Source organism: Brassica napus, chromosome C7 (assembly GCF_020379485.1).
Source record: "Brassica napus cultivar Da-Ae chromosome C7, Da-Ae, whole genome shotgun sequence".
Lineage (NCBI taxonomy): Eukaryota > Viridiplantae > Streptophyta > Magnoliopsida > Brassicales > Brassicaceae > Brassica > Brassica napus.
In genome coordinates, this window is record NC_063450.1 from 54,684,985 (window position 1) to 54,707,772 (window position 22,788).

Genomic DNA, 22,788 nt, shown 5'->3' on the forward strand with positions numbered 1-22,788 from the left:
GAAAAATATGCGTATTTCTAATTCATAATATATATCCCACAACAAATTAGATAATAATTTGTTACGGCATAGTGTCACAGTGGGCATGCTTTGTTGTACTGATTATTCAAGTCCTAAAAACTTTTACAATAAAGTTTATGAATATCAACTAATAAATACTACGTGCTACAAGTAATTTTCACATATCAATTCACGGCAGCTGCTTTAATGGACTATTAAATTAAATACAAAATGGACTAAGGGTATGATTGGTTGCAGCTATGATTTTAGTTTTTTGCTGTAGAATTTATGCTGTGTATTTTTTTGCTGTAGCTGTAAGTTTTTTGCTGTGATTTTGTATGTTATAGCACCATTTATTTTTACTGTAGGTGATTGGTAGTTGCTGTAGGTGCTGTCCACAGCCCTATTTATTTTTACAGCACCAAATTCAGAGCAATCAAGCTTTAATTTTTTTTTTGAAACCACGGGTGTGATTGGTAGTGGCTGTGAGTGCTCTCTACAGCCTCATTTCTTTCTAGAGCACTAAATCTACACCAATCTTGATTTCTATTTTTTTTTAAGTTCACAGTCTTTTTATAAAATCCACAGCACTTCTTTGAAATTATGTCTTTACAATTTCTCTACAGAGACAAAAACCTACAGCCCATATTTAAAGACTTTTAAAAATTAAAAATCTAAAGCCAAAGCAATAAAAACCACAGCAATATTTCTACAATCAAAAAATGAAATCACAGCAGTTACCAATCAACCCCCACAGCTCTTAAAATAACCTACAGCTGTACAAATGCTCTGCAGAGCCAAATATCCAAAGCAATTTTTTAGTGCTTTCCATAAAATTTTACAGCAATAAAATCTAAAACCACAGCAAAAAGTCTACAGATTTTTTTCTACAGCAAAATTTTTAAAGCTACAGCCATTACCAATCGGACCCAAAACTCATAGATTTATTAATAAGTTTCTAAAGCACTGTTATTTTGCTGTGGAAATATTAGTGTATACAGCCAAAAGAAAAGAAAAAAAAAGAAACGAAGCTGTAGGTTTCAAAAATCAAAGCAAAGCTTGATTGTTAAATATTGTGGCTGTAGAAATATTTTTTGCTGTCCACAGCAACCAAACCACGAACCAATCAACCTCTAAGTCACTAACATAGTGCGAGGCTTGCTTTTGTTTTGTTTCAATCAAAAGTAATACAAGTATTGATTTTAATCTAATATTTTTTTGCTGGAAAAAATTCTCAAATATTTCCTTCTGCCTTTTAGAGTCTAGTAGGATATAACTAATGACAATTTTCCACAGCTGATTAATCTATTGTATATAAGATTTTTGTAACAAGCAATTACTAAGCAGTTGTACGTAAGATGCTCTTCTAAGAAGTGAATTTTGTAATTAACATGCTCTTAATCTTCTCCTATAGTTATCAATTCCTAGTGATCGTTTTAAATAACCATGCATGGGTATAAAATTTCTTTTATTTTAGAGAAGAAAATCTTATGAAGCTGTGCAGGATTTCCTGTAAAGAGAATTTATACCACGTTTAACATTTAATGAATGCAAAAAACAATAGTAACCGCGTTTTGTTGTAGAATGCAATACATTTATATTTACTGTTTGTTTTTTTGTTTTTTTTTTTGATCAAATTTACTGTTTGTTCTTGAGTTGTAGTATCAGCTTATTTATTAAAAAATTGCTGAAAGAAATTAAAGTAAAAAATTATCAAGCGCACTGAGTGGACACTATATAAATACTCACATAGATCAAAGCTAAATTCTCTCAAGAAACAAAGTAAAGAAAGAAAAAAAAAACATATTCTCCTCAGAGTAGATTCTCAACTTCTCTACATGAATCTAAACTGAGAATACAAATTGGTCTCTTCTTCTCATAGAGATCAAACCTTCTCTGTTAGTTTTTGTTTGCTTGTTCGGTTCTTCTCCTCACAAATATGGATTCTTTTACCACTCAGAAAACTAAACCAAGAAAGACAAAGAGGCTTGCCAAAAAGTCTCGTGTTCAGATAATCTTGGATATCGTTTCTCGGGCGATCGAGACAATTGTTGTTCTGGTTACGGTTTCTAAGCTCTGCTACCAGCTCGTTGTGACGTTTCATGATTCTGGTGTCGCTGCGGTTATTCTCGCAAACCGTAATCTCGCGTTTCTTGTAGGAAACGCGATAGTCATCACTCTAATCGCGAATTCCGGCCTTCTCTGGAATCAAGAAGCTGTTTCGAAGTACAAAAGCAACGATCTTTACGTGGAGTTTGTTCGGGAGAGCTCAAGGAGAGAAGGAGTTCCACGGTCCGCGATGAGAAACAGAGCAAAACAGAGCGAAGCAGAGAACGAGGCTAAACAGAGCATAACCGAAACCAGACCAAAACAGAGTGAAGCAGAGGAAGAAACACAGAACATAACTGAGAACGTAGCAAAACAGAGCATTTCTGAGAAGAGAGTGAAAAGAGGCATAACAAAACAGAGCACTTCAGTGAAGAAGATGGAGAAACAAAGCATAGTTGAGCCTCAGGAGACAACTGTGAAGAATATGGAGAAACAGAGTTTGTCTGAGGAGAGGCAGCAAATTCAAAGTTACCAACGAAGCAAGTCAGAGAATATGGAGGGTTTAAAGAAGAGTTATTGTGGAAGATTAAGGAGATCGGAGACGGATGCGTCTTCTGAAAGAATTGATTCTGACGACGAACTCCGATTCAAGATCGAGTCTTTCATTGCCAAGCAGAGGAGAAATCAGAATGATGATTAGTTTTGTGTCTATTTAGATTTTTAAAACTGCAACCAAATAACGATAGTTTTTTGCAAATACCCTTCACGTTAAATTATCATGTTACGTTGCGGATTAGCTTTGTGTTACCTTTGGAAAACTAAACAGAGTATTTTTTTTTTCAACTATCGCCATGTGGTAGGTGAACCATTTTCAACAAAGGTGTGCGTAGAGAATAAACGTTTGGTTTTTGTTTAACGGAAACAAGTTTAACTATTTAGTTTTGTGGAGGTAGATACTTGTGTGTGATTAGAGACCTTTTTCATTTATCTAATGAGTTTTGTAGCTTTTTTTTTGCTTTGTATAGTTTGATAATTCTGTAATGTAGAGCATCAGCAACTCCGATACTCTCGGCTCGATAACCCAAGTAAGTTTTTTAGATTATTTTAATTTTATTTTCAGCTTAAAAAAAATAAAAATAAAATAATAAAAGAGCAAATCGCGGATTTCCACGTGGCGATGGGACCCGCGCACGGTAACAAATCTGTCGGAAAATTGGTCCTTAACTAGGGACTGCAAGAGACTAATTTGACACAGATTCTTAAATTTTAAAGGCCCCACAGATTATTATAATAACTTAATACTAAAGATTCTTTGTTAAGAATCATTGTTGCAGATGCTCTTATCTACCATTTATTTGTGTTGTTAGAGCATTTGCAGTGGGCAGAGACTAAAACAATTTCTTACAAGAAACAAATATGGTCATTTTAAACATTTAATTAACTTTTATTTTTTTGAATTGATTCTACCAATACAAAATTTACACCTGTAGAATCACTCTTATGATTGTGCACAAGTACCTTCAGCAAGAGACCAATTCTTCCGTTCTCCTTCATTTCTCTATTATCTCTCTTAGAGCATCATTAACCCAAAAACCCACTTTGGATCTCTTAATAATTTTTAAATATTAAATTTTACTTAAGAAACCTAGTTAAAAGACATCAACATTTTTGTGCTCCAATGGGAGTTTTTTATTTAGGGTTTCTTAAAAAAAATTAAACATTGTTTTTGAGTATTGTATAATTTGTGATTAAAATGTATGAATTTGTGATCAAAATGTATGAATTTGTGATAAAAATATATAAAAAGTTTTTGATTATTTTCTGAACATGAGAAGAATGGTAAGAGAAGAAGAGTTATCTGTGTTGTGAGATACACGAGCCGTAGAAAACGGAGACAGAGATGTTGCAGGCTCCTCAGCTATGCTTGGCTTCTTTGGAGGCACCACAAAGCGAGAAAGATCCTCAAGGAAAGGTCCTTTAGCAGTAGGCACATACACAGTTGCTATGAGGATAGTTTGATTCCATCAGCACCAGCCACAACCTCTTCAATCTCCAGGAAAGGATAGTCTGATTCCATCATTGGCGGCCTTACCACATGCTCAAACTCTTGAATATCATTCATATAACCACTGGTCTTCCTCCCTTAAAAGATCCTTACAAGAACACAGATGAATCACAACAAAGAAGAGAATCAGTCAGACACCAAATGGTCACAACAGAACGAGATCAGGTCCTGTAATGAAACCAAAGACTGACAAGAATGTCACATTGCAAGATCATTCAAAACCTTCCAACACAAGATCACACGCTCTTTTGCAGTTCACTTTGAGAAAAGGTATCAGTTTATATCAGTTTGTGGTTGACAACAACGTTCTTGAGTTAGCATTTTAGATTTTCTTACTCATCATCCTAGACTTGGTAGTAAAATAGATACTGACAGAAAGTGAAACAAGGGAGAGCATACCAAGTGTAAGCTTGCCAAATTGTTCAAAAGCTTTTCTTAAGTTATCTTCAGTTGTACGGAAATAAAGCCTTTGTGTCCAAAAAAAAAAAACATAACATCAAACCCTTTGTCATCAAGTCTCATGTAGACAAACAAGGAATCAAAGCAACATAGTAGAACCATAAACAGAACATTAACACAATGCAAATCCAATTCACCAGTTCATCAGAACTTAGACACCAACCAAAAGATGAATTGAAAACATAGACATCTAAGAAAATTAGAAGAAAAAAGACAAAGACAGAGAGAGAAAGGGAAGGGAGCTTACCACTCACATACAGTTTCGTCTTCGGACCAGAGATAGAAGACGGTGGAGATGAAGAATCCGGCGAAGAGAGACAGCCAGAAACTAATAATCCCCCGACGTCGTGGCGTCTGCGAGCTGAATTCACGACGGTTCCGACATTGATTCGTCCGCGCCAGTAACGAGAATAGACAGACGAAGAGAAGGAGCAGGTGGTGGCTGAAGGTTAGTCTTAAGAAGCGACCTCCAAAACACGACGGATTAACAGCGACTATCAGCCGCAATCTTCTTCAGTCGCTGGGGATCATCGCACGCCTTCCGCCATCGATCCTTCAACTCTCTCTCTCTCTCTCTCTCTCTCTCTCTTCTCAAAGAGATGAACGCCCAAAGGGCAACACGTGTCTCAGAAGACCGTGTCTTGTAACCCCTAAATAAGAAACGTCTTTAGCATTTAATCTAATTTCCCCTTTTTTTAATGCAAATAAAACTAAGAGATGGTCTGAGAAGAGCGCGTTAATGATGCTCTTACTTCTTTACTTTCCATCAATGATTAAGTGGTGAGAGACTCTTTAAGAGACTACCAGTAATGGTTATCTTCAAAAACTATTTTGGAAGAATTTTTTTCGGTTACTAATGTGAAAAGGCAATAAAATCCATGGTGATGACTTGTATGCATAAGAACACCCACAACAACAAATCCTTAACAACAACTTTTGGAATATTTTTTTTTTTTGTCCGAATTAAAAAAAAAAAGATTGGCCAATCACGGGTTCCCACGCGACGGTGGAGCCTACGCACAGTAAAGAAACTGTCAGAAAAGAGATCCGTAAATTGAGACTTCAAGAAGCAATTGTAACACAAATTCTTAAATATTTGGATCCCACATATTATTATAATAAATTATTGTTAAAGATTCGTTGTTAAGGATTTGTTGTCGTGGGTGTTCTAAGATAGGATCTCTTTGTACAAAAAAACTTAACAATACATATCATTTCCCTAATTGTTTATTTATTTACAAGTAAAAACCATTTATGGCCTCGGTTTTTTTTCAAAACAAATATTTCTAACTCAAAACAATTTTTTTTATCTTTTCAAATCTGGCATATATGACCAAATTTAGACTAAGTTTTAAAAATTATTTTGACAGAAATATCAGTAACTAAAATGATTTCTCTAATATAAGAGTCAAGCCAAAAAATTAATAGCAAAAAAGAAAAAGCTAATTTTATGCAATAATATTCAAGAGAAGGTAAAACCTTGTCAATGCTCTCTCTCTCTCTCTCTAGATGTCTGAGCATGAGAGAGTTATGTCGATCTCTCTCTCTTCTTATCTCCTTGGTTTGTCTTTTAATCAGCAGGTAAAAAAAAGGTGTTAAATGTTTTTTTTTTTTTTTTCTCACCTTTTTTTTTTTTTGATCAACTTTTTTTTTCTCACCTAAACACTTTGAATCTCACGGTTATGGAATCAAATCTTGCGACTGATCATATAGAATCTCAAAGCTTTAAGAATCACAACCTTAATAAGAAGTCCCTCTCTTATTTATTCAATCACAAGCTCAAATCACAAGTCACAAATTATGTTATGCAACACAATATGCATCTCCATATATATAGAACATGATAACTCCTAATTCTATTAGTATTATCACAAAACCATATTCCTAATCTTATAGATAATCATAACACAATAAAGAAAAGGAAACTTGTATTCCAAGCTTATCCAACATTCTCCCCCGTAAGCTTGAGCTCATTTTCATTCACGTTCTTGACCCCGATCAAGTTTCTCATTTCGACGAACTTTGTTCTTCCCAACGATTTTGTCAGTATGTCCGCTCTCTGTTCAACGCCAGGTACATGTTCTACCTCGATCTGTTCCTTCTCAACACACTCGCGAATAAAATGAAACCTTCGATGAATATGTTTGCTTCGGCCATGAAAAACAGGATTTCTCGCAAGTGCAATCGCAGACTTGTTATCTACTTTCAACTTCACCTTCTCGCAAGTCTTTCCCATGACTTCGCCAAGTAGCTCTTGCAACCATATCGCCTGTTTCGCTGCTTCCGTGGCAGCCATAAACTCTGCCTCGCAAGATGACAGAGCAACAATCTCCTGCTTCTGTGAAGACCATGTTATCGGACTATCATCAAGGTAAAACACATGACCCGTTGTGCTTTTCCCATCATCTTCATCAGCATTATGTGAGCTATCACTAAAACCCACTACTTCTAGCTTCGAAGACCGAGTAAACATAATACCAAGGGATATGGTTCCTCGTATATACCTTAGGACTTGCTTTAAGGCTGCGCCATGAGACTCCTTTGGTTCCTGCATATAACGACTCAACAATCCAACACTGAAGCTCAAGTCCGGACGCGTGTGCAGCAGGTAACGGAGACATCCTATGTTTCTTCTATAATCAGTCTCGTTAATACTCTTCTCAGCCGGTGCTTTTGACAACTTAACATTAAAGTCCATAGGGACATGGCTTGAGTTACATGCACCCATACCACTCTCTTCAAGCAATTTGCTCGCATAGCGACTCTGCTGCAGTGTGATACCACCATCAAACTGATATACTTCAATTCCCAAATAATATGTCAGTTTTCCAAGATCACTCATATCAAACTCAGCCGCCATACTCTCCTTAAACTTGACTATAGATGTTAGCGACGAACCTGTTACGAGTAAATCGTCTACATATACTACTACGAGTAATAGGCTCATCTTATCTCGTCTTCTGTAGAGAGATGGTTCCTTGGAGCAACGATGGAAGTTTAAGCCGACGAGTATCTTATTCAACTTGACATTCCACGCCCTAGGAGCTTGTTTTAGCCCGTACAGAGCTTTTCTCAATTTGTACACCTTTCCTTCTTGTCCTGCCACCTCAAAGCCTTCTGGCTGAGTAACAAAAACTTCTTCTTTTAATTCTCCATGCAAAAATGCAGTCTTCACGTCAAGATGATGTATTTCCCAACCAGACGCAGTGGCCAACGCAATAATAAGTCGTATTGTCTCCACTCGAGCAACCGGAGCAAACACCTCATCGTAATCAATTCCATGTTTCTGAACGTATCCTTTGGCTACCAATCGTGCTTTGTATTTGATGATACTCCCATCAGCATTACGTTTTATTTTAAAGACCCACTTCAATCCGATTGGTTTTACTCCCATGGGTGCGTCAACAAGGATCCATGTGTTGTTCTTTTCAATCGAGATAATCTCGTCCTTGCAAGCATCAAGCCAGACTTGTAGTTTACTAGCTTCAGAGAAACTCCATGGCTCATCATTAATAATCACAAGAAGACGTTCGCATTCACGCTCTGCATCGGCTAGTAGAAGAACGTAGTCGTCTAAGTAAGCAGGTTTGGTGCCTACTCTATTTGATCTTCTTAGCTGAGGTTGATCTTCCTCTGTTTCATCATACTCGTCGTCCTCTCCTTCGTTCTGTATATTATCATCCGCCATTGTTTCATCATTATTCGTACCTTGATCCTCAAGAAAGCCTTTTAGCTCAAGTTCAAAGTCACCAACATCGTCTTTGCCTCTCTGTTTCTCTGTATTCCACTTCCATCTCACATCTTCTGTAAATATTACATCACGGTTTACTATAATTTTTCGGTTTAGTGGCTCCAAGAGTCGATAGGCTTTAGTTCCTGGTTCTATGCCGAGATGTACTAAGCGTCGAGAGCGATCGTCAAGCTTTTTTCTCCCTGTTTTCTCAGATGCTGCATAGCACACGCAGCCGAAAACCCTTAAGTGATTCATGTTTGGTTTCTTAGATCGAAAAACCTCATAAGGTGTCTTCTCACTAAGTGATCTTGTGGCAAGCCGGTTGATCAAGTAGGTAGCATGTCTTACTGCCTCGCCCCACAAGTAATTTGGAACATCCATATGTTTTAATATGCTTCTGGTCATCTCTAGTAATGTTCGGTTTCGTCTTTCGACAACACCATTTTGTTGAGGTGACCATGGTGCTGTAAGATGTCTCTTTATGCCATTCTTCTTGCAAAAATCATCAAACTCGTGTGAAGTAAATTCGCCTCCTCTGTCCGTTCTCAAGGTTTGAATCACTGCTTTTGTCTCTTGTTCAACCATTGTCTTAAAGCGTTTGAAGCTTTCAAAGGCTTCACTCTTTTCTTTTAACAAAACAGACCACATGTAACGAGAGCAGTCATCAATAAGAACAAAAACATAACGTTTTTGTCCTGGTGTAGCAGGAGAAATAGGTCCACAAAGATCTCCATGGATGAGTTCGAGAAGATGACTTGCTCTATATTGAGTTTTCTGTGGGAATGGCTGTCGACTTTGCTTTCCAAGCAAACATGAAGCACACGTTTCTTTTCCGACTATGATCTTAGGAATGCCAGTGACTAATTCTTTTCTTATCATCATCTTCATAGTCTCAGTGTTAACATGCCCTAGTCGGGCATGCCATTTAGATGATTCACTCGTCACTACTTGCAAGCATTGTATGTTGTCCGTCTGCAGGTTAACCTTGTATAGACGGTTTCGTGAACGTATGGTCTCGATCATAAGATGCCCAGAGCGATCATATAGCATTAGTGAGTTGCCCTTCATTCGTATCTCACAACCAACCTCTGTGGCTTGCCCCAAACTCACAATATTGCTCTTTAGTGCTGGAATATAGTATACATCATTCAGAATCTTCTTAGCGCCTCCTGCAAAGACAAACCGTATGGAGCCTTTCCCTTCTATGTCGACACGCGAGTCGTCTCCAAAACGTACTTTACCAGTTACCTTTTCATCAATTGAGACAAAGAAGTTTCTATTTCCACTCATATGGTTGCTTGCTCCGTTATCAAGATACCACAAATCTTGGTTATCCTGGTCAGATTCGAAGATGCTTGGATTAACCTTTTGTTCATTAAGATAGACTACTTCATGCATCATCAACTCATCAGCCTCTTCGGTGCTTTCCTCTTTCTTCTCAGTAGTTTCTTGCAACTTAAGTAACTTATCCGGACAGTCGTTTGCGTAGTGACCAAGTTTATCGCATTTAAAACAGGTAATGTGTGAGATATCACGCTGATTGCCTTGTCGGTATGCTTCCCTTTGTTGCTGAAAGTTGCTGTACCTACCACGGCCTCGTCCCCCGCGGGAGTTGTATCGTCCTCCACGTCCTCGTCCTCCACGTCCTCCATACTGATCATATTCTGTATTGGAGTATAGTAGTTTGTTCTTGTCGTCTTGAAGTTCCTCATCATCTTCTCCTATCCGTTCCTCATATGCTTTTAATCTCCCAACTATATCCTCAAAGCTAGTTGTATTGAGGTCAAGAACTTGTTCCAATGAAGCAACAATTTGAATGTATCTTTTTCTTGGTAAGCTTTTAAGAAACTTCTTTACGACTTTTGGTTCCTCAATGATCTCCCCGAGTGAGGCCGCTTTTGAGGTAATCTCTGATAACCTCCCAACAAACGTATCAATGGTGTCTTCGTCTTTCATTTTAAGTCTATCAAATTCAGCCATCAAGGTTTGTAACCTAGCTTCTTTTACTCTCTCAGCTCCAACATGTCTAGCTTTTATCGCCTCCCATACCGCTTTAGCTGTATCCAAATCTCCTACTTGTAAGATCAAAGCTTCTGGTATGGATTGAAATAAGAACGCAATTGCCATGTTATTTTTCTTCTCATCTTTGACTCCTGGATCAATCGTTTCCCATACCTCGCTGACTTTAAGAGCTATCTTCATTCTCATAGACCAGACGGTATAGTTTGAAGAGGTTAACATTGGGAATTTTATGGAGGCAGGTCCCTTCTCCTTGTGCAGCACGATTGCATCCGTAACTTCGCTCATGATTGATGTTTGTAGCTTTCAAGTTTCTATTGTAATGGCTCTGATACCAAATATAGAATCTCAAAGCTTTAAGAATCACAACCTTAATAAGAAGTCCCTCTCTTATTTATTCAATCACAAGCTCAAATCACAAGTCACAAATTATGTTATGCAACACAATATGCATCTCCATATATATAGAACAGGATAACTCCTAATTCTATTAGTATTATCACAAAACCATATTCCTAATCTTATAGATAATCATAACACAATAAAGAAAAGGAAACTTGTATTCCAAGCTTATCCAACAGATCATACATATTTTCTTTGGATTTGTAGTCTTTAATCACACAGAACGTGAGATTTATGATATTTTTGGCTTATATTAACTATCATAAGGTTAGGAAAATTGTTTATCGTAATATGTTTGGAGATGAATGTAACATGTTCCATGACATTAACATCTACAAGAAGAATGTAACATGTCCACCGATTCAACAGGAATTTAATCATGGCGGATACAATAGTTGCTCATACTGATCAACAAAATAACCTGGGTAAGGTGAAGAAATTAACAATCTCTTTTGAAATCCAGACATGTTTTTTTTTACAAGCAAGATGAATGCTGCAGATGTTGATTTTGGTTTAGCTCAAAACCGGGGTTACTGGTATAAATAATTCTATTGAACCGTGTAAACTTTCAAATTTCAGAATTGTTGTACCGGGATGTGAATCCGTCGTTGGAGAGGAAATGGTACGTATATGGAGTAGTGATGGCACTATTGATGTGGATAGTGGGAGTCATGAGGCTAACCAAGAACATGCCAAGGAGACTCGCCAAGGCGAATGTGTACCCAGACGGAGTGAGGGTTATGCCGACGCAGGAGGAGTATGTGGCGATGGCGAAGAAGATGGCAGATCTTGAGGAGAAATACGATTCCGTGGATGCTCAGGTTGTGGTTTCTCCGGAGAAGGAGAAGGTTCTCGACGCTGCACTTGGTTGTGTTGACCAGCTTCAGCTTCAGTTGTCCGAAACCAAGAAGGTGAAGGCGAAGCTCTTTTTCTCTCCCTGTTTTCTTGTTCTGTTTCGTGATTGCTACTATATGTGTAAATTAGGCGCTGGACGAGATAATGACGAGGCAACATCAGATGATGGCATTCGTCGACAAGAAAAAGAAAAAGAAGAGGAAGGTAAGAAGAAGAACACATTATTAAACTACAGCACCTTAAAAGATTGATTATATCCGAATACTCATCTACTTTTTTTTGCATTTGCAGTTCTTACTGAAAGGCTGCTTCGGTGGAGTATCTTCAGCCTCCAGCTTGTAAAATAAGCTTTAGAAGTCTTGTCTTGTCTCTGCTTAGGACTCTCTCTTTCTCTGTATTTGTTGTATGATTGTTCCCATTTCTTCCTCAGTTGTTTTGTTGATAGAAAACTTATAAATGAGCAATTTGTCATGATCATCAACATAAAAGAGAGAGAACTCTACTCTCTTAGGAAAAACAAAAGAATCACTCATCTTAATGCAACAGATTACTAATTTGTTTATACATATGGTCGTTACATATCACTTTTATAAGAATTCCAAAACTCATCATCATCATCTCCCTCATTATCCTCACATTCATCTCGTCCGTTATTCTCAATATCCCCACCGTCCTGTTCCTTAACGCCAGCTACTCCATCACCCGTCTCCTCAGACTTCGCCGGCTCCTCCTACACCACATCAAATACATACATCATTTTAGCTTCTTCTGAATGAAAAAAAATTAACAGACTTTGGCGCCAACTTGAAGAAGAATATATCCGAATGCTTACATTCTCAGGAACATCAGTAGTTGTCTCTGCCTCTTCTCCATCTCCTGCTTCCCTTTCAGCTGCAGCTTCTTGCTGAAGAAGCTTCTTAATCAAAGTATGGAAATGAGTAATATCTACAAGAAGAAACACACAAAACGTTCTAATTTCTCCTCTTGCTCAACCAAGAAACTAAACAGAGAGAGAGAAAGGATCTATCACGTTTCGAGCGAGTTGATAATGCATCGTTAAGCTTCAATGGATTCCTTCGTTCTTCCAATTTAAACTTGAGTTTGATCTGTTGACACGTTCTATCAGGAAACAATTGTTGTACCATCGATAGATTGCCCCCAAACTCTTGAATTCGCTTTAGACCAAACAAAAAAACACAAGAAAGATCTTATAACGATTGTGAACAAAAACAATATATCTTCAGTAAAAAAACACCCACATTTAAATAACCAGTGAGATCAAAGTTGATTACCTCATAGAAGAGTTCTGTATCTTGCTTTGACCATCTAGTTCTGGGAGTCTTTTTCATATACGTTTGATAGTTCACCGGTGAGTCTGGTTTAACAACGTTATTTTCTTGATTTTCAGTCTCCACCATACCAAATTCATCTTCTGCGTCAAAACCTTGTGAATAATAATGGTTATCCTCCGATGCGTTCGTATTACTGCACATAACATACACTCCATCAGATGAAGAATACAAACTAAAACATTCTTGATTTTATCATCTCCCACTTTCAATCTTCTCAGAGATGAATGAATTATAGTGTACCTTTCTTGGGTTGGCGGCACAACAGGAGCTCCCTTTGCTTCCTTTTTCTGTATATTAACAAGAAGGAAAGATGAGGATCCAAGCAACACAGAGCTCAAATGAAAGCATGTATTTAAATAAAACCTCCATCCATTCTCTATATTCAACAAGGCAGAAGCATATCTTTAATGGGCAGAAATTTGATTTCATCATCCGGAGTTTCAAGCAATTCCTTCTCCACTAGACCAAAACATGAAAACAGTTTGTCAGAAACTAGTTTATAATTTCAGTTGTAGAGAATTTGGTTCAGCTAGTTTACATGTTCTGTTTCTTTTCCGACGACTTGAATGCTTGAACTTCTTCTTCTGAGGAGTCTCGCTAGACTTATTTGGTTCTTCTTCACTAGTGGTTTTCTGCTTTCTATCTCTCTTCGATTTTCCCTTTTTGCTTTCTCTTCCTGACCGTGTTGCTTCTTCTTCTACTGTAGTCCCCAACCCATTTCCTTCTTCTCCTATAACATGATCTTCGTGTTCCTCTCCGCCAGGAACCTGATCAAAAGTATTAAAAAAGCGGAGCCAACTCAAAACAGTGCGCCTGGAAAAGCTAAACCCAATTTGTCAAAACATTCTTTCTTACCGTATTCGTCACAGTGACCATAACCTTAGACTGGTTAGCAGCCGTTGGATAATCAACAGAGTAATGAGACTCAGGTTCTTCAATCACAGCGTCTTGCAATCTAGGCTTTGGTTGGATCTTTCCACTATGTTGCTCTGCACAAGTACAACATTATGTTTCGGTCACTAGATATATTTAACAGAATCAAAGCATGTGAATTTCAATATTCAGTGCTTTAAAATTACCATATGCAGCGGTGATGCCTTCCTCCTGTATAATATTAAGAGTCTCCATGTTCCAATGACACTCTTCTTCCTGTAACAAATTTTTAAAACTTGAAAAATAATAAGTAAACTTAGAGTAGAAGAAGTGGGACATCAGCATAAAAAGAGTATTCTCACACATACCCCTGTTTGCATACTTTGAGTAACAAAATCTCCAAACGTTGCAGAATCTAGACTTTTGGGATCATCAGGAGGATTTGCAGGTGCCGCCTCTGTGCCATTATCACATTTCTTTCGCTCGGAATTTACGTTAGAACAGGGACGAAGAACAGAAAGCCCTTCTGAGAATACATTCTGAAAGAAACAAGAAAAACGATTTGCATAATGGAAAAACATGTAGCAGACACAAAAAAGAAAATTCAAAAGGTAGAAAGAAAACAAACGGTACCTCTTTAGAGATTGTTCCAACGGTGGATTGGTCAATGAGTCCACTATCAGGGACAATAGTGGAAACATCTGCAAAACAGAATCCCAAATCTTAACAAAATAGAAAATACAAGTTGGCTGAAAGAGGAGGGAAGAAACAAAAAGAACCATCAAGAGAAACAGGATCTTGGCTTTGTGTTGCTGAGAGCATTTCACTGGGAAGAAGGGTAGAGAGTGTTGTTGGTTGGGAGGTTGAAAGAGAGAGTTGCTTCTTCTTGGGCTGTGGTCTACCTTTCGGTATAAACTTTGCACCAGCCCTAGCTATTCCTAAATCCAAAATTCATATGTTAATTAAAAAAAAAAAGAGAGAGTAGTGAAACTAATCAAAGTGAATAAAGGAAATAAAAAGCAATTACCAGCTGGTGCAGCAGGTTGATCATCGAAGTCTAAATCCATTTGACTTTGAATTGTCCCTCTTCAACACAAAAACAAGATCAATGACACAAGGCAAAAGTGTTGGTATCTCAATCAGCATCAACGAGTAAATGAAAACAAAAGCTTCTCCATCGAAACTAACCAAATGGATTCAACAGCAACGTGCAGAGAGAGAGAGAATGGAAAAAAGGAGGCAACTTTACAGCGGACCTGGATTCCAAGAGAAAAAGAAAAACAAAATGAGTCCAGAAACAAACACATTGTAACAAATGTCGATCACTCTGGTCTAATAAGAAAGTGTTTTTTTAGCAAAGCCCACGAACCGCGGGAAAAACCTCTTTTCTGATTTTGGGGAATAATCTCTCTTTACAATTGGGGATATTTTTCAAGTAGACGAAAACCAGAAATCGAATATACTTTAATGAACTTACGGCGTCGCCAGCAAGAAGGAAAATTCAGAAATTCTGAGTCTGGATAAGATTAGGGTTTTAGGAGTGAAGATGAACAAGGAGAGAGAGAGAGAGAGACACGATAGAGAGAGAAGCAAGGGCGATGAGATTGATTTACTAAACGTCATCGTTTCGAAACAGAACCTGCCCACTTAAAAACCCGCGAAACTTTTAAGGCGGATTTGAGCTCCTTATCTTTATTAATGGGCTTAATGAGAGGTCCACTCTACAACGTAAGGCCCAAATCGATCCTTGGTGACACGTGGTTCACTTTTTTTTTTTTTTTACTGATTTACTATTACATAACACGTGGTTCACTTGAGAGATGATTGGTAAGTGCTGTAGCATTATATTTTTGCTGTAGAATTTAATCTGTAGATTTATTTGTTGTACCTTTCCTTACTGTAGATTTCTAAAGCACTAATTTTTTGCTCTGGAAATAAAGCTCTTTACAGCCATATTTTGATTTTGCTGAGATTTTTTTGCTGTTAGTTTTTTAAGGAAAGCAAAGCTCGATTGTTTGACATATATAGTTGTAGACTAAATTTGGGCTGTCCAGAGCAGAGCATGTACAGCCACAACCAATCATCCCCTTGATTTACTCATTTTCTCAACAGCTAGTGTCTTTTGTTTCCAAGGATGTTGTTATTCAAGCGAGAGCAAGAGGGTTGAGGGAGCTGGAAACATTTTCCAGGTGAGCTAATAGCCATATAACCAAAGTAAAAGTGTAATATTATCTAACATAACAGAGAGTGAAACACTCTTTGTCTCTTCTTACAGGGTTGTAAGAAACCATCATTATGTGAAGTGATGGTTTCGTCTTTATATTCCCTTCATTGAATCTTTTTTTTACTTCCGTGTTGGCTTCTTCACAGATCTCCCAGGTCGCGTGTCATGTAAGATACGGAGACAAGGACATGGTTTCATTCGTGTGTTTTAGAAAATTGCCCCCTCGAATATTATTAAAGTTTCAAATTTGGAATTATAGTATAGTTTGGGTTCTAAACGGCCCCAGGTAACGACGTCATTACTCACCGTAAGTCACTTCTAACTCTGATGGCGTCACAACACCCACAAGGAACTTAACCGAACCGGTTTAACTTGGTAAAAGGGTTTAATTTTCATAAACCGGTAAAATTTTGTAAACGACAGTATGCAAAGTTGATGAACAAACGAAATAATTTGGTATGGTTTTGGGCCTTGTAAACCGGATGAAATAAAAGCGTCGGGAAAAGACTTTATATTCGTCGCTTTCCCTCTCATCCCTTTTCTCAGTCTCTCTCTAAAAAGAGAAGAGGAACAAAGCAAAGCCCTCGCTCGCGAGCATCATCGCAGCAGACAGCAGTACTCATCTATTTTTTTCTCGCTTTCTCAGTCTTAACAGAAGCGAAAGCGTCGTCTTCCTCTTCTCCGGCGACGTTTTAAAACTTCCGGGAGCAGGTTCGATTGTCGTAACTCTCTCTCTGAGCAACTGTTTTGCTTAATTTGGGGTATTGATTTATTAGGGATTTCGATTCTGTTTTGGGGGGGGGAGGGGGGGGAAATGGCTTGCAGATTTTGGGGCCTTAATCTCGGATCTGTTTATCCATGTCAGTTGAGTGATTTATTGATTCCTTTAAAAAAAAAAAAAAAAATTAATGGATGATGATTATGTAATTTTATTGGGGGCGGCTTATCTTACTCTGTGATGTTTGATTGTTGTGTTTGCTCGAATTCCTGAATCTTCGTTTCTAACATTAATCATGTCTTTGTTTCTTAGTGTTTTTTTTGAAGCTAAGAGCGGGATTGTCAGTTGCATATAGTTGCGAGTTCAGAGATGGGGAATGCGTGTTGTGTTGCTGCTCGTGACAAAATGGTCCTCGTCGTGCCTCCTAACTCATCAGCTGCTGAGACTGAGAGGAGGAGGCATTCTCCTCCTTGGAGTTTCCGCTGGGATAATAATAATAATAATAATAATAATAGAGGAGGAGGAGGAGGACGTGTTGCTGGTGAAGACTCCTCTCTTAGCTGGTTATCCGATGGTATTAGTCGTAACGATGGCTCTGACTTCAAATTTGAATCTCCTTTTGTGTCTTCTCATGGCTCCCCCCCCCCCCCCTAGTTTACATAGCTTTCAGACTCAGACACTCGAGTTTTCTGTTTGCTTCTTGCTTTGCTTATGCATCTATTTTCTTGATCATGATGTTCCTTATTATTGTTGCAGATCGATCATTTCCAAGATGCTCTTCCATGAATACAGTCTTCGAGCAGGTAAAGCCTGTTTCATCACTTCCTCTCATATCTTATAAGTTTTACCTTTGTTGATGCATAACCTCTCTTTCTCATTTTTATTTTTATCTCTCACCCAGAAAGAAAATGTTTCAACAGAAGCTGCACCACCTTCATATCCACCTCCTCCACGATTGTCTCTTTCACTGGCTTCCCAACCGTCTTCTTTCCCACCTTCACCACTTCCTTCCCACCCTGCAAGTTCATCCACACTTCAGCTGACACAGTGCCCTCGTCTATCAAAGCAACTCTCAGATGGTCATATCTATGGAATTAACTCACTAAGCAGAAGCTCACCAACTGAAGAGAGGCTGGGAACTCCTTTCAGATATGATTCTTCTCAGAGTCGACCATCGGAAGGTTGGTCACGGCAAGCCTTTTCTGAAATGATGTCATCTTCTCGCTGCAACGAGCCTTTGTCTTATGATAATGGCTGCTTTGGCCTTGAACGTGACAAGATTGACCATCATAGCAACCGAATGTCCAATCATCAGAAGCAAACCTGTGGTGCATGCGCTAGACCCTTGTCAGAGAAATCCTTGTGGAGCAGCCAAAATATCTTTATGACCAATGAGCTCTCTGTGTCTGCAATTCTAGCTTGTGGGCATGTCTATCATGGTGAGTGTTTAGAGCAGATGACGCCAGAAATCGATAAGTTCGACCCATCATGCCCAATCTGTACATTGGGGGAGAAGCAAACAGCGATGCTGTCAGAGAAAGCATTGAAAGTGGAGATGAATTTGAAAGCTAAAAGACTCAGAAACAGAGTTTTGGACAGTGATTTTGAGTGCGACGATTTTGTAATGTTTGATCAGAGCCACATGGCTTCAGCAGCCGAGAGCCCTAAACTGGTATCGAGTTCGAGCGTCAAGAGCTATTCCGCAAAGCCTTTCTTGGCTCGACATTTCTCTTTTGGGTCCAGAGGTAACAGTAAATCCACTAAAGATGATCTTCCTGTCAGAAAGAAAGGCTTCTTCTGGACCAAATCCAGCAAAATATGAACTTGTAAGCTGCTCTCTCTCTCTCTCTCTATATATATATAGCTTAGTGAATTACAAGTTTGAGATTGATTGTGTTTGTGTTATTTCAGATTTTGCGTTGCTCTGTGAAGCGTAGAACTCAGACACACACACGGACACGGTACCATTCATTTAAGACAGGCTATTTGTAGTTGCACATTGTCCTCATTGTTTTTTTTTTTTTAAATTGGTTACTTAATTTTCACACTTGTAAAGTTACAAATTTAGAATACAGGATTGGGGTTGAAAACAACATTGAATCACTAGTCTATAAATTATTCTGGATGTGCATAGACTTGGACATGTTTTGTATTACATCTACTGGTGAGACTTCACCTCAGTCAAACCTCTCTCTGTAAACATTTGACTTGTTTCTCCTTATCATTGCTGCTCGTTATCATAACATATGGATGGAGTAACAAAGCATTGGAGTCACCGCACCTGAATGGCAGTGAAAAGCTTTCGCTGGTACGTTGATTAGTATACTTTATGTTTCTTCATCACTTTCTTGCTTCAGGACGATCGTTTGGGACTACTTCGTTCATATATACTTGTTTGATAACCAAACTGATAGTGATCTGGTTAGAGTTTTTATTCTAGTTTTCTTTTTTAGTTTTCCTGAAATAGGAAACCATAGTTATTTTATTTTTGGCGTTGTCTCTAAATTTTCTACACAACAGAATTAGCAGTTTGCTAAATATAAACCATTGAATATGATTGATGATCATACCCTCCACCAAATAACAACATACTCCAAAAAAACTGGCCACACATATAACAACTCACCCTTTCTCTCTTTGATGATCTTTTTTTTTGTCTGGCTCTTTTCTTCAACCACACGCTATCCAACAATTTCCCCTCATTACTTCTTATATTTGTTCTTCCTCATCCCTCTCTCTTCTCTCTTTCCTTCCCACCCAGGAAGGATGGAGACAAGAAAGAAACCAATCTTTGATTTTTCTCCAAAGCCTTCCATGGCTCTCCTCATGGCTATTCTCCTCTTCCTCTCAGGTTCTGTAGCGTCTGCAGCAGGACCTGCTACCGGCTTTAAACCGGCAGATGATATCCTCATTGATTGTGGAAGCAAATCTTCATCCAAAACCCCTGATGGAAAAGTCTTCAAGAGTGACCAAGATACGGTCCAATACATAGAAGCCAAGGATGATATTCAGGTCTCTGCCCCACCTTCAGACAAGGTCGCTTCTCCTATCTACCTAACTGCAAGGATCTTCCGTGAGGAAGCCATCTACAAGTTCCATCTAAACCGACCTGGTTGGCATTGGGTTCGCCTCCATTTCTTGGCCTTCCCTAACGACAAGTTTGATCTCCAACAAGCAACTTTCTCCGTTCTAACGGAGAAGTATGTGTTGCTTCATAACTTTAAGATTACTAACAACAACAATGATAGCCAAGCTGTTCTCCAGAAGGAGTATCTAGTCAACATAACGGATGCACAGTTCTCCCTCAGGTTCAGACCTATGAAAACCTCCGCAGCGTTCATCAACGCTATCGAAGTTGTCTCAGCTCCGGACGAACTGATCTCTGATTCCGGCACAGCCCTTTTCCCGGTTAACGGTCTCTCCGGTCTGTCTGACTACGCTTACCAGTCTGTTTACAGAGTCAACGTTGGTGGTCCTTTGATCATGCCTCAGAATGATACATTAGGAAGAACATGGATACCAGATAAGGAGTTCTTGAAAGATGAGAACCTTGCCAAGGACGTTAAGACGACCCCTTCTGCAATCAAGTACCCTCCAGGAATTACACCTTTGATTGCTCCACAGACGGTTTATGCAACAGCTGCTGAAATGGCTGACTCTCACACCATTGCTCCTAACTTCAACGTCAGCTGGAACTTCCCTTCGAACCCGTCCTTTAACTACCTCATCAGGCTTCACTTCTGTGACATCGTTAGCAAATCTCTCAATGACCTTTACTTCAATGTGTACATCAACGGGAAAACTGCCATTTCTGGGCTGGATTTGTCCACTGTGGCAGGCGATCTCTCAGCTCCTTACTACAAAGACATTGTTGTGAACGCGACGCTTATGAGTCCTGAGCTGCTAGTCCAGATTAGTCCCATGGGAGAAGATACAGGCACTCCAAACGCAATCTTGAATGGAGTTGAGGTCTTGAAGATGAGCAACTCCGTGAACAGCCTTGACGGAGAGTTTGGAGTTGATGGTAGAACCACTGGCATGGGGAAACACGGTATGGTTGCGACCGCTGGGTTTGTGATGATGTTTGGAGCTTTCATTGGGCTTGGAGCCATGGTTTACAAGTGGAAGAAGAGGCCACAAGATTGGCAGAAGAGGAACAGTTTCTCCTCTTGGTTGCTTCCCATACACGCTGGTGACAGCACTTTCATGTCAAGCAAAGGCGGTTCTCAAAAATCAAACTTCTACAACTCAACCATGGGGCTAGGCCGCTCTTTCTCCCTTTCAGAACTTCAAGAAGCCACAAAGAACTTCGAAGCGTCTCAGATTATCGGTGTTGGAGGGTTCGGTAATGTCTATATTGCGACCCTCGACGATGGGACCAAAGTTGCTGTCAAGCGAGGTAACCCGCAGTCTGAACAAGGAATCACTGAGTTTGAGACGGAGATCCAGATGCTTTCTAAGCTCAGACACAGACACTTGGTCTCCTTGATTGGTTACTGTGATGAAAACTCGGAGATGATCTTGGTCTATGAGTTCATGTCCAATGGCCCATTCAGAGATCATTTATACGGAAAGAACCTTGCTCCTTTGACCTGGAAACAGCGTCTTGAGATATGTATCGGTTCTGCTCGCGGGCTTCACTATTTGCACACAGGAACAGCACAAGGGATTATCCACCGTGACGTCAAGTCAACCAACATTCTTCTCGATGATGCTTTAGTTGCTAAGGTGGCTGACTTTGGTCTTTCTAAAGATGTAGCCTTCGGACAGAACCATGTCAGCACGGCGGTGAAAGGAAGTTTCGGTTACCTAGACCCGGAGTACTTTAGGAGACAACAACTTACCGATAAGTCTGATGTTTATTCATTTGGTGTCGTTCTTCTAGAAGCTCTCTGCGCAAGACCAGCCATCAACCCTCAGCTACCAAGAGAACAGGTTAACTTAGCTGAATGGGCTATGCAGTGGAAACGAAAAGGGATGCTTGAGAAGATCATGGATCCTCATTTGGCTGGAACGATAAACCCTGAATCGATGAAGAAGTTTGCGGAAGCTGCTGAGAAGTGTTTGGAAGATTACGGTGTTGATAGGCCATCAATGGGAGATGTTTTGTGGAACTTGGAATATGCTCTTCAGCTTCAAGAGGCATTCACTCAGGGCAAAGCAGAGGAGACTGAGAACGGTGAGCCAGGTGTTGTGGTTCCGCCAGCAGATACAACTCCAATCACTCCTTCAGTCACCACCAACGCGACGGCGGCGGCTAGTGTTCCAGCTGCTCCTAAGGTGGAAGAGAACAATGGTGCAGCCGAGCCTCAGGCTGTGGAGGAACACTCTGGTACAACCATGTTTACTCAGTTTGCTAGCCTTAACGGAAGATAAAAAAAACAAGTGACAGATGACTAATTTAAAAAAAAAAAACAGAAGGAAAAGAATGCAACAAAACGAATTTGTTACCATTAACAGTAATTGAAATGGAAAAGAATGACTGTTTGTTTCTTATTATGTTTTTGTGATATTTATATTTTTTTGGTGTATTATGTCAAATTTCTCTATTTTTTGTATGAATGTAATTCGTGGGTGGATATGTATTTGTATGTATACTAACTAAATGCTCTGATGCATTTATCTACTTATCCTCCTTTGTTGTAGACTTGTAGCTGTTAATCTTTTTTTTTTCTTCTGTAGTTGTTAATCCTAGCCGGTTGCAAATACAACTTCATATTAAAACTTGAGTGTGTGTAATGAATATTTTTACAACTTCGGAATCTCTGTATTGGTTGGCTCTCGATTTCTCTGCTGTTTTTTTTTTGAGGAAGGAGAAGAGGTGTATTGAACTGTGGATTTTAAAGGTTTGATTGGATTTGGACTAAAATTTCAATTATATGGGTGAGATTTAGAAAAAGGTGAAAAAGATGGGTGAAATTTTCTCTTAAATTTCAGAGTGCTTTAGATCATTTGCTGGAAGATCAGAAGTTTTTATTAATCCAAAAGAAGCGAAAGATATGCTTCAGTTGGAAGATCACAAAAAAAAAATTAAACAGA

General features: G+C 38.9%; 4 protein-coding genes and 1 pseudogene across 4 annotated transcripts; 4 read left to right on the forward strand and 1 right to left on the reverse strand.

Annotated features, from left to right (window-relative positions):
- The first annotated feature begins 1,755 nt into the window (after positions 1-1,755).
- LOC106411122 lies at positions 1,756-2,895 on the forward strand. The gene has a single exon (XM_013851812.3). The coding sequence runs from the start codon at positions 1,940-1,942 to the stop codon at positions 2,747-2,749; it is 810 nt and encodes a 269-aa protein (XP_013707266.1). The 5' UTR covers positions 1,756-1,939; the 3' UTR covers positions 2,750-2,895.
- A 7,824-nt stretch (positions 2,896-10,719) lies between these two features.
- LOC106408633 (phosphatidylinositol/phosphatidylcholine transfer protein SFH2) lies at positions 10,720-11,924 on the forward strand. The gene is made up of 3 exons (XM_048764382.1): positions 10,720-11,638; positions 11,712-11,786; positions 11,874-11,924. Exons 1-3 carry the CDS (start codon positions 11,369-11,371, stop codon positions 11,922-11,924), a joined length of 396 nt encoding a protein of 131 aa, XP_048620339.1. The 5' UTR covers positions 10,720-11,368.
- A 115-nt stretch (positions 11,925-12,039) lies between these two features.
- On the reverse strand, positions 12,040-15,446 carry LOC106407417 (annotated as a pseudogene).
- Positions 15,447-16,479: 1,033 nt separating this feature from the next.
- On the forward strand, positions 16,480-18,884 carry LOC106407118. Its single transcript, XM_013847914.3, has 5 exons — positions 16,480-16,742; positions 17,062-17,323; positions 17,506-17,552; positions 17,651-18,575; positions 18,661-18,884. Exons 2-4 carry the CDS (start codon positions 17,119-17,121, stop codon positions 18,569-18,571), a joined length of 1,173 nt encoding a protein of 390 aa, XP_013703368.1. The 5' UTR covers positions 16,480-16,742; positions 17,062-17,118; the 3' UTR covers positions 18,572-18,575; positions 18,661-18,884.
- Positions 18,885-19,126: 242 nt separating this feature from the next.
- On the forward strand, positions 19,127-22,396 carry LOC106407116 (probable receptor-like protein kinase At4g39110). The gene has a single exon (XM_013847913.3). It carries the CDS (start codon positions 19,303-19,305, stop codon positions 22,123-22,125), a length of 2,823 nt encoding a protein of 940 aa, XP_013703367.1. The 5' UTR covers positions 19,127-19,302; the 3' UTR covers positions 22,126-22,396.
- Positions 22,397-22,788: the final 392 nt, after the last annotated feature.